Source organism: Camelina sativa, chromosome 3, assembly GCF_000633955.1.
Source record: "Camelina sativa cultivar DH55 chromosome 3, Cs, whole genome shotgun sequence".
NCBI lineage: Eukaryota > Viridiplantae > Streptophyta > Magnoliopsida > Brassicales > Brassicaceae > Camelina > Camelina sativa.
In genome coordinates, this window is record NC_025687.1 from 21473375 (window position 1) to 21487940 (window position 14566).

The 14566-nt window shown below is 37.6% G+C and overlaps 2 protein-coding genes and 1 pseudogene across 3 annotated transcripts; 1 reads left to right on the plus strand and 2 right to left on the minus strand.

The window, feature by feature from the left end:
- The window catches only part of LOC109130722, an 18829-nt pseudogene extending 16109 nt beyond the window's left edge, over positions 1 to 2720 (minus strand).
- LOC104777664 lies at positions 6799 to 7962 on the minus strand. Its single transcript, XM_010501954.2, has 2 exons — positions 7643 to 7962; positions 6799 to 7258 (listed from the first exon to the last, which is right to left on the minus strand). The coding sequence occupies exons 1-2, from the start codon at positions 7746 to 7748 to the stop codon at positions 6978 to 6980; spliced, it is 387 nt and encodes a 128-aa protein (XP_010500256.1). The 5' UTR covers positions 7749 to 7962; the 3' UTR covers positions 6799 to 6977.
- LOC109124732 (3beta-hydroxysteroid-dehydrogenase/decarboxylase-like) lies at positions 10055 to 13690 on the plus strand. 2 transcript variants are annotated; one of them, XM_010501955.2, is made up of 10 exons: positions 10055 to 10261; positions 10424 to 10690; positions 10764 to 10853; positions 10941 to 11074; positions 11193 to 11363; positions 11701 to 11826; positions 12321 to 12400; positions 12605 to 12803; positions 12906 to 12972; positions 13214 to 13690. In XM_010501955.2, exons 2-10 carry the CDS (start codon positions 10447 to 10449, stop codon positions 13420 to 13422), a joined length of 1320 nt encoding a protein of 439 aa, XP_010500257.1. In that variant the 5' UTR covers positions 10055 to 10261; positions 10424 to 10446; the 3' UTR covers positions 13423 to 13690. The 2 variants fall into 2 exon arrangements, with proteins under 2 accessions (XP_010500257.1, XP_010500258.1); XM_010501956.2 differs by having other exon boundaries at positions 10062 to 10261; positions 13385 to 13690.

Consider the following 14566-nt stretch of genomic DNA (forward strand, 5'->3'; position numbering starts at 1 on the left):
CGGAACTTTTCAAAAGCAAACACAACCGCCAACAACTCCTTTTCTGTTGTTGCATAATTTCTTTGTGCATCATCAAGTGTTCTGCTTGCATAGTAAATTGCATGAAGCTTCTTGTCTCTTCTCTGTCCCAGCACTGCTCCCACTGCATAGTCACTAGCATCACACATAACTTCAAATGGGAGATCCCAATCTAGTGGCTGAACAATAGGAGCACTCACAAGTTCTTGCTTAATCCTTTCAAAGGCCATCCTGCACTCATCACTGAATTCAAACTTGACATCTTTGCACAGCAAAGCAGAAAGAGGTCTAGCAATCTTGCTGAAATCCTTAATGAATCTCCTATAGAAACCTGCATGCCAAGAAAACTCCTTACTGCCTTCACATTCTCTGGCATCTGAAGACCTGTCATCACCTCTATCTTAGCGCGATCAACTTCAATACCAGCTTCTGAAACCTTGTGACCAAGCACTATACCATCTCTAACCATAAAATGGCACTTCTCCCAATTGAGCACTAAATGCTTCTCCGCACACCTTGCCAACACCTTGCATAAGTTGTCTAAACAATTCTTGAATGAAGACCCATAAACTGAAAAATCATCCATGCCTCCATATAGTCTTCAATCATATCAGTAAAGATAGATATCATGCATCTCTAAAATGTCGCAGGAGCATTACAGAGACCAAAGGGCATTCTTCGGTAAGCAAAAGTACCATAGGGGCAAGTGAAAGTGGTCTTCTCTTGATCATCTGGATGATCGGAATTTGGAAGAACCCGGAATAACCATCCAAAAAGCAGTAGTATGGATGATTGGCTAACCTCTCAAGCATTTGGTCAATGAAGGGCAGCGGGAAATGATCTTTTCGGGTTGCAGCATTCAGCTTCCTGTAGTCTATGCACATCCGGTGTCCGGTGATTGTCCTTGTAGGGATCAGCTCATTCTTTTCATTCTTCACCACTGTGACTTCACCCTTCTTAGGAACAACATGTACCAGACTAACCCAATTGCTGTAAGAAATCGGATAGATGATCCCAGCATTCAGCAATTTCATGATCTCCTTCTTGACAACATCTTGCAAATTGGGATTCAGCCTCCTCTGATGCTCAATAGATTTCTTAGCTCCTTCCTCAAGATGAATCCTATGCATGCACAAGTCTGGAGAAATTCCTGCAATATCATCAAGAGAATAGCCAAGAGCCTTGCGAAACTTGCGCAGCTTGCTTAGCAGTAAAGTGAGCTATGCATTGTTTAAGGAAGCATTAACTATAACAGGATAAGAGGAGTTCTCACCCAAGAATGCATACCTTAAACCAGCAGGAAGTGGCTTGAGATCTAGCTTTGGAGCTTTCTCTAAACTTTAATCAGAAAAAATTTCAGCTTGTGAAGAAGTACTAACCAATTCCTCTTGTGCAACCAGCTTCTTCACTTGTTCATTAGCATCAGGTAGCTTGACATACCCAGCAGCAATGTCATCTAGATGCTCAACCTATTCTACAGAAGCAACCAATGCTTTCTCAAGTGGGTCTTCAGGATGTAGCTCCTTGAATACCTCTTCAGCAAGATTAGACAAAGTGTCTACATAGAATGTCTGACCATCAATGGTTGGCCTCTTGACCAGCTTGTCCATGTCAAAACGCATTTGTAGATCACCAATATTAAGCCCAATTTGTCCCCTCTTGACATCAATTATAGCTCCAGTAGTGGCTAAGAATGATCTTCCAAGGATAAGAGGGTCCTTAGGTTCTTCTTCATACTTGAGTACCACAAAATCAGTAGGTATCAAGCATTCACTAATCTTAATTGGAACATCTTCAAGAACACCATCAGGAATGAGAATTGAGCGATCCGCAAGGATAAGAGTGATCTTGGTAGGCTTGAAGTCAGTCATACCCAGGCTGAGAGCCACTGATCTTGGCATTAAGTTTACACAAGAACCAAGATCACACAAAGATCTAGCAAATCTGTCAGTGAATATAGTGCAATCAAGAACAAAACTACTTGGATCAGGAAGCTTTTCTGGGATCTTGTTCTGAATAATAGCACTGACTTGAGTTGATATCATCATGACTCCTTGCTCAGCATTCAAATCCTTAGTCACTATCCTCTTGACATATCTCCTAAGCATTGGAGAAGTCTTGACAGCATCAATCAAAGGTAGCTCAACAATAAGCTTGTCCATCATTGCCTTGCATTTAGTATCATCTAGCTCTTTTTTAGACTTCCTTGGATTCTTGGGGAAAGGAACCTTGGGTTTGTAAACTCTCTCAGCAACTGGAGTGGAAGATGTGGCTTTCTGGGTTTCTGTCCGTGGTTGGCATCGATCGGTACCCAGGTGGCATCGATCGATGCTGACCTCTGGTGTAGAATCCGTGGTTTCGGGTGGACAGGGTGTTGACCGATGCTCATCAGTGTTGGTCGGCACTAGCTCCGCAGAAACATCCTCTTCGTCTTCAACATCAATCAACTCCTGTAGATCATCAGTCTGATTCTTCTGGGGTATAGAATGGAGTTGTTTGCGACTTCTCAAGGTCACTGCATTGCATGAATGCTTGGAATTTGATTCTGTTCTCCCAGGGAGAAATCACTCTTGTCTTTTGACGGATCCAGCTGTTTGTGCAACCTGACTTTCTAGCTTCTTGACATGAATATTCAAAGCTTCAAATTTCCCATTAAGGTCAGCGTAGACATTGTCAAGTTTCCCATTGAAAGTCACTGTCATCTGTTCTTAACCTTGCAAAATCTGCTCAAGCATAGCTTCTATCTTACAAGTTTCAGCTGTTTTTGGAGGAGGAGACTGATATGAATTGTTGCCATTGGTCCTTGTGTATCCATTGCTTTGTTGCTCCTTTTGATAGTCAGGTTTGGGAGTGAAACTAGAAGAATTGCCTTGAAAGTTACTGCGCTGGCTGTTTCCACTGTAAGGTCTATTACCTTGCTGATTTCCAAACCGCTGTCCCTGATTCCCATAGACATAGTTCACATCCTCTTCCTCATGATTTTCTTGATCAGGCTCTGGCTTATATGTTTCAACTTCAGCAGCAAAGTGAACAGATTTCTTACCCACAAGGAGATTGTGCACTGAATCGAGCTTAGCATTAACATAAGCTAACTGGTTTGAATCAAATCCCCCATGTAGTCTCTTCCTTTCAGCATCTGCTCTCTTAGTACTATTGCTAGAAGCCAAGTTTTCAATCAAAGCTTCAGCATCTTTTGGAAATCTTGTCTTCAAATTCCCATGACTTGCAGCATCTAGAGCCAACTGATACTCCTAGTCACATCCTCTGAAGAAGATACTTAGCAATTGAACCCTTGAGAAACCATGGTGTGGACAATCCCTTTGATATGCTTTGAATCTCACCCAAGCGGCCTTGAAATCTTCATCTGGTCGTTCTTGAAAGAGGACAGCTTGACTCTCAACTCATCTGACATTGCGTCATCATAGAAGTAGTTTAGGAAAGCCACCTTGACGTCACACCAATTTGTCAACGATCCAGCTGGAAACTGCTTCAACCACTAAGATGCCTCTCCTGCAAGTGAGTAAGGAAAAAGTTTGCAGTAAATGTAATCTTCAGTCACTCCATTAGCCTTGATACTAGTCACCAGATCCTCAAAATGCTCTATGTGGTCCAAAGGCTTCTCATTGGGCAGGTTAGAGAAAGTTCTCTGCCCAAGTAGTTGAAAGTAAGCAGGTTTCAACTCAAAATCATTCCTCTGGAATGAAGGAGGAACAATAGCAGACCGGTTCTCATACACAATATCAGCCCAGTTGTAGTCAGCAATGGTCCTGATCAAGTCTCGGTTGTTCTCCTGTCTTCGAACCGGATTGTTAACGTGGTTTGCAGCTCCACGTCTGTCTGCATGAAGGGGGTGTCGATCGATGCCCTGTTGGCGTCGGTCGGCACCATCGGCCTGTTCGTCAACAACAAGAACTTTCTCGCCAGCAGCCTGCTCATTGACAACAATAGCTTCAGCAATAACATTCCCTTCTGCATCAAGCTTTTGGCCCTGCTCATTGCGCAAGTGGCCCTCTTGATCCCGCTAAGCACCATCCTCATCACGAACCAAAATGATTGTGTTAACCATCTTCAAGGATTTGGCCGCTTTCCTGTTCTCATGCTCAAGTTTTCCCAACTCTTGGTTTGAAAGCGACATAGTAGGAGCAGTCTTGTTGCTTCTTTGTGTGAGGTCTTGGAGGCATGCACCTGAAACACCAAAGAGAAGAAAAACAAAAACGTGTACGTAGAAAGAAAAAAAATTTAGACGAAATACAAAGCTCAAATCTAATGGTAGATCAAAGAGTCCCCGGCAACGGCGCCAAAATTTGATAAGCTCAAATTTAACCCTGAGCTACTCTCCCAAACAAGAGATCAATGTAGTACTTAGGGGTCGAATCCACAGAGACTCAAGATCAAACACAATGGATTATAGAGTTTTTGTAATTACGCTAAACGAATTAAATTGTATTAAAAACGAAAGAAGACAATGCAAAATATTAAATCAAAGTGTTGTGAAATCAGGAAATCAAAAAGTTAAGCCTAGGGTTCATGCAATAAAAATCAGATCTAGAACTCTAAACAGTTTTGTAAAATAATTATGTTCTCACTGCAATTATTATCTAGATTTAAAACCAGGAAATTCAAATCTCTTTGTAAAATTCTAAGTTAAAAATCAACTTTAAGAACAGGTTTAGAAATGTTTACAAAATCACTAATCCAAATCTCTTTGTAAAAAGTGATTTTTCTCATCAATGGTTTTAATCAGGAAAAAAATTATATTCTCATATTAATTAATTTCCCTATGATAATAATTGTAGGTGATCAATCAAGAACTATTGTGAAGAACAACCAAAGATGAAGATCATAAAAGATTAAGAACCCTAAAAATTTCAGATCTAATAAATCATAAAAACCCTGTGAAAAACCCTAAACCTAACAAACAAATTACTCAAACATGTTTAATGAAGAACAAATCATTCTGAATAACATGCAATAGATATTAAAAGTAAAAAGAGGGAGTTTAGAAATCTTCTCTCTACAAAGAATTCAGATCATTCTCTCCCAAAAGCTCTCAATATCTCTCTCTCAAAAACTGCTAGAAAATAACTTAAGGATTTTCTAAAACCCAAAAACACTATATATATGTCCTAAAACACGTCAGGGACTTGTGTTGCAATTTAGAAAAACTTTAGGTAAAATTGTAAAACTTCCTATTTCTTCTTTCTCTCGTCGGATAAACACGGGTGTCGACCGATGCTCCTTCGATGTTGGTCGATGCCATAACTCTGATCCGACTCCAAGTTCTTTTCCTTCTGTAAAATGCTCCAAAATCATCCAAATTCCCCTTTGCTCTATCCGTGCCAAATTCCTAAATAACCTGTAAAAACTCAAAAACGACTTAAAAACAAATGAAAAAAAATTAAAAAAACGCACTTATATCATGATATGGTTAAATCATAATATATCACTCCTCACTTTCGGCCAATGGAAGAACCTTAAGTCAACATTCTCAAAAATCTTATTATTTATGGCTGTCCATATATACCATTTTATTAAAGAAACTCTGAACTAATTGTTTTTAAAGGTTTTCACCAGAATAAATAATCCATATTTGCATACAATGATTCCAATTGAAACATCCCTATTGTTGTTGGGATTTATGATAACGCCCATGTCTTTAGAGCCGACAGACACAAAAATTACGTGATTAATTGTTTCTTCTGACCCCACACCTTTCACATATTGTTTCACAATTTATATTCCTTTTCTGTAAATTTATTATGATCGACAAACATCCATGATGACCTGCCACATAAAATGTGCAGCTTTGGCAGACAATTAACAATATTGATATGTGAAAGGTTAAAAATAAATAAGAAAATCTCACTGAGTTTCCGGATTTCAGTTTGAGGACCAAGAGCGTCATCCCTACGAAGAGTAAACACGAGGAGAACAAGAAATATCATGCAAGAGCTTGTGGAAGACGTCATCTTAATAATATCTATGTATGTGTTACTTTTCAAACTCTATGTAATCACTGTAATTCACGTTTATATATGCATTTACACAGAATAGAGAGAGGTAGAGAGATAAGAGAACTTCGAGAAGATTGGAAACATATACTGTGACTTAATTTATCACATGTGGGGTTTTGGGTTTTAGTGGTCTCCGCACACCATTATTGACATGTACAATCCTTTTTCCATGGAAAGGTTTTTTTTTTTTTTTTTAATGACAAAATAAAGGAGTTCAGTTGACACTTGACTTGATCAGAAGTATTCGTACGTACTCCATATCGTATATTTTCTCTTTGGGTACTCTCGATCTCTATCTTTAAAACCAATGGATGATGACTTTCTTTCTCCCTACTTTAAGAAATTGCATGCATGCAACTCTTTCTCCTTTTGAAGATTTGGAATAAACCAAAATCACAAATATTTTTCCGGCAAATTGCATAATCAGAATGCAACAATTATGGAATTAAAAATTGGTGCAATGTGGCAGAATCCAAATATAGTGCCGAAAAATTAAACCCCCTTTTTTTTATTTGGGGTTACCTAATTTGGTAACAGCTAGCTAAGAAAAACTACATGAAACTGATTTTTGTTAACTGGTGCCTGAAAATAGCCTTTACTGAATTCTTCTTTTTTTTTGGTTTTTGCATCACATGTCTCAATTCTTTTGATGAAGAGGAACAACTGAATTATAGATTCTTCAAAGGTACGTTTCTTAAGCTCTTTGGAATATTATATACAAAGCTAGTTCTAATTAAGCTTGTGCTTTGATTTGGTCTCCAAGATCTGAAGATCAAACCTATATGCTCGACTCACCCTTGTTACTTACAAATCAAAATTGGACATGCATGTACATGGATACAATGTGTTATAACTTATAACAATATATATATATATATATATATATATATATATGTTCAACAAATTTATATATATGTATTGATTTTGCATCCGATAAATCTATCTCTATGAATATTCTATAAGGCAACACAACTCGGTGACGGTGCACCTCCAGGGTGAGCCATTGGACGATCTGCACTTTCTGGTCTTGGTGCAACTATAACAGGAGCCGTTCTTTACGTCGCACTTTATACATGGGGAAGACGATTCATTAGTAATTAGATAAGTAGTGACGGTCGTGGTATAACTTTTGCTGTGGCATTTATTCGATACACTCCCTCCAGCTTGCCTTTTAGAGCTTTTGTAGTCATTGTCTTCCAAATTCCTCCCCACCTTGATTATCTCTTCTGCATCACGTACACATAATTCACACTTCAGTTTATACAGTCACGCAGGTTATTTTAAGATATATAACTAATTAATATAGCTAAATCCAAATTTTCAAAAATAACGTAAATATTTATTATATTCTCTAATGATAATTTTCTTTACTAATCTTGTAAAAAAAATGACTAACAAATGAATATGAAATGTTTTCTATTTAATAAGAGATTAAAATATATATATATATATATATGATGGTCACAAAATAATAAACATAAAATAAGAAAACTATATGAAAACATGTAACTGGATCAAATAATTTTTAATTATCGACTTATACTTTACTAGAAATTCGACTTGAATATATTAATATGTAAAATGTTTTTAAGGGGGAAAAAAAATCTTACTCAGTTTGCGGATTTTACGTTGAGCAGCAAGAGCTTCATCCATATGAAGCGAAAACACGAGGAGAAGAAGAAATAGCATGGAAGAGATCAATTTCGAAGATGCCATCTTACTAATTCACTCTGTAATTACTTATATATATTACTTATCACAAATTTAACTGTAATTTAATTTGCTTGCGTCTGAATCCGACCTTATCAACTCTCTGGTATCTTTACTTAATCAATGTGAATCGCATTTATGCATTTATATATATAGAAGAGTGAAGTGGAGATAAGAGAGAGCTGAAACGTATGGTAGAGACATGAGCCACACAAATAAAAAGGAGAGAGAGCTGAAACTATATGGACGACTTATAGTGGTCTCCGCACACCATGTATCCGTACACTCGGTCAAGTGCATAACAAAATAAAGGATTGACTCATTGACAGTTGACTTGAGAAAAGAATAGTCGTCGGACGTTCCAAATGACATAGGATACGTTAATCATTATAAGATAGAGACAAAAGACCAATAGACGAAGACCCGATCGAACTCACAGCCATCTATAAAAAGGAGTGAACCTAATGAACGTTGAAAATTCTGTAGAAAAATCCCAACATTTTTGGCGTCTGCTCAAGCATGTCACTTGTCTTTTGGTCCCATGTTTTCGTTAACTATGTCACGTGTGGGGTGACAGTGGCGGATCCAGGAGGAAAATTAACATGGGCACATATGAATACTTACCTTAACAAAAAAATTTTAGCAATATTAATACAAGCCAAAACATAAAAAGTGATAAAAAAAATTGTAGATAGAAGGCATTGAACCCTCCTCTTTTGACATAGTATGTGGCACTTTTAACCAAATGTGCTAAGATATGTTATACACAATAGATAAAACTGAAGAATTATTAAAAATGAGTATGGGGCACTTGCCCCACCTCCATTACACCTACATCCGCCCCTGGGGTGACTATGCACTATTTATCATCCGTCGTCTTCATACTCCTCGAAAGAGATTCATTCTTTGTCGTCTGTGGAATAGATTTATTACTTATTAGCCTTTGCGAAACATGAGCTTCTATTATTATTTTTTTCAGCTGTGATTTTATAAAATATAAACATAACATAACAAACCCGATGACCACAACATAAAAAGTGCTAAAACATACACAACAACAACGACACAAACAGAAACACTAACATAGACATTCATCATCTTCAATACGAGCATGAAGCCAAGCAGGCTCCCCTAACGGCAAATAAGATTGAAAACGCCCAGTCATCTTACACTCTTAGCTATGTCACGAGCTATATAGTTAGCTTGAGGCAGCGATACCTTAAATTTACACCATTTAAATTAAAACTTGGAAGAAGATTTGTTTATATAACAAAGGTATGTCCGATAATGGGGCCACTTGTCGGGATTGTTTAGAGCTTCAATAGCAGCAGGACAGTCTGACCATACCTGTATATTTGTTAGACGGAGATCACTTAAACTTTGAAGCATCCACAAAATACAACGCAATATTGCAGTGATCTTGTTAAAGGCCGGTAAAAAAGCATCACGCGCGTCACGTGCATGAAAAACTGCTGCACCATTATCATCTTTTGCAAAGTTGCAATCCACGCTCCACCACACATTAAAGATGGATTAATCCACGAAGAACTCCCATTGCATTTGATGATACCATTCACAGGTACTTGATTCTGTTTTGACCAGTTTGTTGCTTCTTCCATGGAAAGTGACACCAATATTTTAAAATCTCCTGTTTTACCAGCAATCAAAGTAGCATTTCGAATTTTCCAAATACCCCATAAAATTCAAGGAATGGAAAATTCTGTGAGCTTCACGTAATCTATCATTTTCCATCAAAGTAAAAATGTAATTCATATTTTCACTTAGAGAAATCGAAAAACCTTGACAAGGAGGGGTATCTTAATTAGCCAGCGCACATACCCGCTGAGAAGCACATGACACACATATTCAACTCCCACTCCACAAACCTAACATATAGGATTCAGACGACCATGAGAATATTGAGATTCTGAGACAGCTAGTGCTGTAGTGAAAGCGCTCTCCACATGAATAATTTGATCTTTGGACAGTTTAAGCAAGTTTATATAGGCTGTAAGCTGGCTTGAGTATTGGGATAACAAGGTTCTGATACGAGCCTGAACCTTTGCCGCTGATATGGTAACCAGAGCCTGGATTGAAACTAAAGATTAAACCTTCCCTTTTAACCCAAGTCTCTTTCTAGAGAATTAGGTTAATTGTTGGTGGCTAATTTTTATTAATCATAAAGAATCTTTTATAGACCTTTCTTGCAAGCTCCTAAACCGTCATTAACAAAATGAAAAACTCCACAACCATAGTTCTAATGTAAATCAGAAATTACTCTAATCCTTAAACCAAAACACAAAACCAAAACAATGAAACCAAATCAAATAATAAATTTATGTATTTGAAAAAAAAAAGAAAAAAGAAAAAAAACCACCTCGATTTCATCAGCAATCTACTGTACCAAGTTGGTTTCTCCGAACGTTCTCTCCTCTCAGTCTTCCGTCCAGCACCGCCGCTCTCGCCGTTGACTTCCACCTGTAAACTCGACGCCGTTGAATCCGCCTCGTCGTAAAAATGTAACTCCTCCGATTTTGAGCTCGGCTCTTCTCTTGGCTCTGAGTTCCCATCTAACTATTGTTTATCTGTTTTCGATTTGTATATAATAGTTTCGGTTTTTGGCTGATCAATTTTTGAATACATTATAAGCAATTTTCTTCTACTCTTTTGGATTTGAATAGTTTCGGCGGAGAAGAAGACAACAATGGTGATGGAAGTTACGGAGACTGAGCGATGGTGCGTCGTTACCGGTGGTAGAGGATTCGCCGCAAGGCATCTTGTGGAAATGCTCATACGTTACGAGATGTTCCACGTCCGCATCGCCGATTTAGCTCCGGCGATACATCTCGAGCCTCACGAGGAGACTGGACTTCTCGGTGAAGCGATTAGATCCGGTCGAGTTCAGTACGTCTCTGCTGATCTCCGGAACAAATCTCAAGTTGTCAAAGGTTATTTTTGCTTTGAATTCGATTCAGTTTAGTGATTCTTCGAATTTGGGTATCTGATGATGAAGTTGAACAGGTTTTGAGGGAGCAGAAGTGGTGTTTCATATGGCAGCTCCAGATTCATCGATTAACAATCACCAGCTTCATTACTCAGTTAATGTTCAAGGTTTGAAGATACTTCAAATCTGTAAATCTTTCTCTGTTTAGAAATGGAAAGATCTGTTAGTGTTAATACCAACTTCTTTGTGGGTAGGGACTACAAATGTTGTTGATGCTTGTATTGAGGTTGGAGTAAAGAGGCTCATCTACACTAGCTCTCCAAGTGTCGTGTTTGACGGAGTCCATGGTACTTTGAATGCCGATGAATCAATGCCTTACCCACCCAAGGTCTTCCTTGTTTTGTTCAGAACTTGATATTTTTTACAGGATTATGATGCATCATTTGCTTGTGTTGCTCTTTTTTGAGATTCTGTTTACTGAGTGAGAAACTCTATTTTGTTTTCAGCATAATGACTCATATTCAGCTACTAAAGCTGAAGGGGAAGCTTTGATCTTGAAAGCAAATGGAAGAAATGGACTACTCACTTGTTGCATTCGTCCTAGCAGCATATTTGGTCCTGGTGATAAATTAATGGTTCCATCGCTTGTTACTGCTGCCAGAGCTGGGAAATCCAAGGTTGGATATATTTTCTTTGTTTATCTCTTGGTCTAATGCTATATTTGTGATCTATTACTGTGCTCTTGTCTCTCCTTTTTAAGTGATGGTTTCATCAGTCTTGCTACTTCCATCACAGTGTGTGTAATTCATGACCATGCTACATATTGAAACATCTGATAGTTTGCAGATATGCGTTTATCTATTTAGCAAAATGGCGTGCTTCTTAAGAAAAATAAGGATCTTAATAAAATGAATAATTAGCTAAAGATGCATTGTCTCATGTCTTTTGCTTTGTCTAGCACATTCAATAATTTAGTTTACCTTTATGATTCGTTTTGGATTCTTTATTGTCTAGTTCATAATAGGTGATGGGAGTAACTTCTATGATTTCACTTATGTTGAAAATGTTGTGCACGCCCATGTCTGTGCTGAGCGAGCACTAGCGTCAGGAGGAGAAGTATGTGCAAAAGCTGCAGGCCAGGTATTTGATTTCAATTGATACCATGTTCTAGTTGTCTATAATTTCATAGTGGTACTGTACTACTGCTGTTCTTGTTTTATTGTATATTTATTACCTCTCTAAGTTTTAGTCTTGTCTGTTATAACGTTAACTGTAGTAAATGAAAGCATTGGGGAAACTGGCACAACCTTATATCTGCTCCTTAGGGAATTAAGAGACTCAGAAAGTTGGATCACATTTCATGAAAACATATACTGTATACGAGTTTGGCTGCAGTCTGGTTGTATTTGGAAATTTAAATTGTCCTCGTTGCTTTTCTTGGACTTAGTTTGGGTTATTAGGTGACATACTACATGTAGGTTGTGAATGTGTGCTAAGTTCGTAACTAAACTGCCCATTATCTAGAATTATGGCATTTTTCATATAGAAGTTAATCTCCTCGTAGGCTAGTTGAGGAATGTTTATGATGTATGGAAATAATCGCTGTAGTGATGCTACATGAAATGGCTGTGCAGGCATACTTCATTACCAACATGGAGCCAATTAAATTTTGGGAGTTTATGTCACAGCTTCTTGAAGGACTTGGTTATGAGAGGTATATTTTCTATAACAAAAGTTACAAGAAGGTTCTTCCACTTTTTGAGGGTTTCTATCTGTAGTCGTAATTAGATATCTCGTTTCCTTCCTTATCATTTTTCCTACCCAACGTAAGTAAAAAATAAAATCTCCGAGTACACTTGATTTGCTTTTGTTCATGATGAGTTAATTAGAAATTGGTAAATTGCTGTATGTTTTTCAGGCCAAGTATAAAGATACCTGCAATTATAATGATGCCAATAGCACATCTTGTGGAACTGGTATATAAATTACTGAGACCATATGGGATGAAAGTACCAGTGCTAACACCTTCTAGAGTAAGGCTACTCTCTTGCAACAGAACTTTTGATTCTTCAAAAGCAAAGGATCGTTTAGGCTATGCTCCTGTTGTCCCACTTCAGGTTTATACAATCTTTTCCTTCATTTGAGACAGAGATCGATATATCTTCTGCTTCTCTATTGCTTACCCTTGCACTTTCATTGTTTTTTTTTTGCAATGCTAGGAAGGTATAAAGAGGACAATAGATTCGTTCTCACACTTGGCAGCTCAAAATCAACCCAAAACAGAAGGTACATATAGCTACATGTCTCTGAATTTTTTGGGAATTTCTTTGTAATTAATTAACTAACTAAAACCTGAACCCTGAACTGACACTGAAACCGTACCTAAAAGATTAGAACTAAGATTCACGAAAATCTAAACCAAAATCTTGATACTAAAAATTAAACTACCCTCCTCATAATAGAAATTCACTAGTAATCTTGGCTCACATACTGAGAAAGTCTTATTGGTGGCATATGAACCTTGTAGTTACTGATACAATTCAATGGAAAAAGCAGACTCTCATTGCCATAGTCATTCTGATTACTCTCTATCATAACTTTGTTGCAACCGAGGGATCTTCTTCTGTCATAATAATTGTTCTTTCCAAGGTTTTGTTGGTATCATCAATGTTTTTGTTCATCCATGGCATGTTACCAGAAAAAATGAAGTTGCTCGGGAGCAAGAAGAAAGCCTAAAGAAGATTCAAAAGTTTGAGCTTTGTGTAAGGTAACGGCTTTATGTTTCCTCTCTACATTGATAGACATGACTCTCCTGTGTAAATGGATGTTGCTTGGTCTGAGTTGAACTCTGTAACAATCAAGTTCGATTACTCTGATACCAAAATTTAAGAATCGGTTTGGATCAATACTTGTGTTTGTCAGCTGAATTTTTAATCAACGTAATACTTTTGTATAGTTTTACACGACAACAAAGATTACGATTATAAAATCTGGTCATCATCAAGCCAGTGAATATTTTTCCAGTTTTTTCTTCTGTTGATTGTAATCAAGTGATTGATCGTTTGTAGGGCCATTGTTGTTGCTGTGATCTCTCGTTTCTTTAACATATTTTCGTTTCAGTAGTGAAAAAATTCAGCATCTTCTGATTTTGGCCATCATAAATAAATGCTATGCGTCAAATTTTTATTTTTTTCCCGTCTTATTTTATTTGATTTTGAAACCCTTCTGCTACTTGCTCTGAGAAATACAGTAAAACCTATATAATTTGATACTCCATTGATAAATTAAAAAAAGTTATAAAATAACAAAATATTTCTGTCCCAATGTACAAATTAACACAATTTGATATGATATATATATATATATATATATGATATTATATGATAATGGACCAGCAGCTTGAACCTAGGTCTGTGTCGACCGCCGCTAGGTTGGTGTCGACCGAATCAGACACGACCATAGTGTCAACTGACACCTAACTGGTGGCGATTGACACCACCTTCGTAGACACGATCTGCATGAAGCCAAACGTCGAACCTCCGCTCCGAATCGCTTTCAATCCGTTCCAAATTCTCCCTAACGCTTCAGGAACCTATGGAAACATGAAACCAACCAACCCACACAAACAAAACACCACAAACAACAAAGAACAACCAAAACAAAAGAGATTTCATGCTTAGATCGGCCATGGTCGAGCACTCACCTCTTTGCAGGAAGATTTGGTTGAGAAATGATGGAAACAACACCTTAAGAAGCTTTTCCTTCGTTTCCAGCAACAACTATCCCTTCTCCAGCCACTGATCTCACCAAAACAGCCAAGAACAATCCCAAAATCCTCTCAACTCACAAACTCTTTTTTCTCTCTTTTCTTCTGCAAACG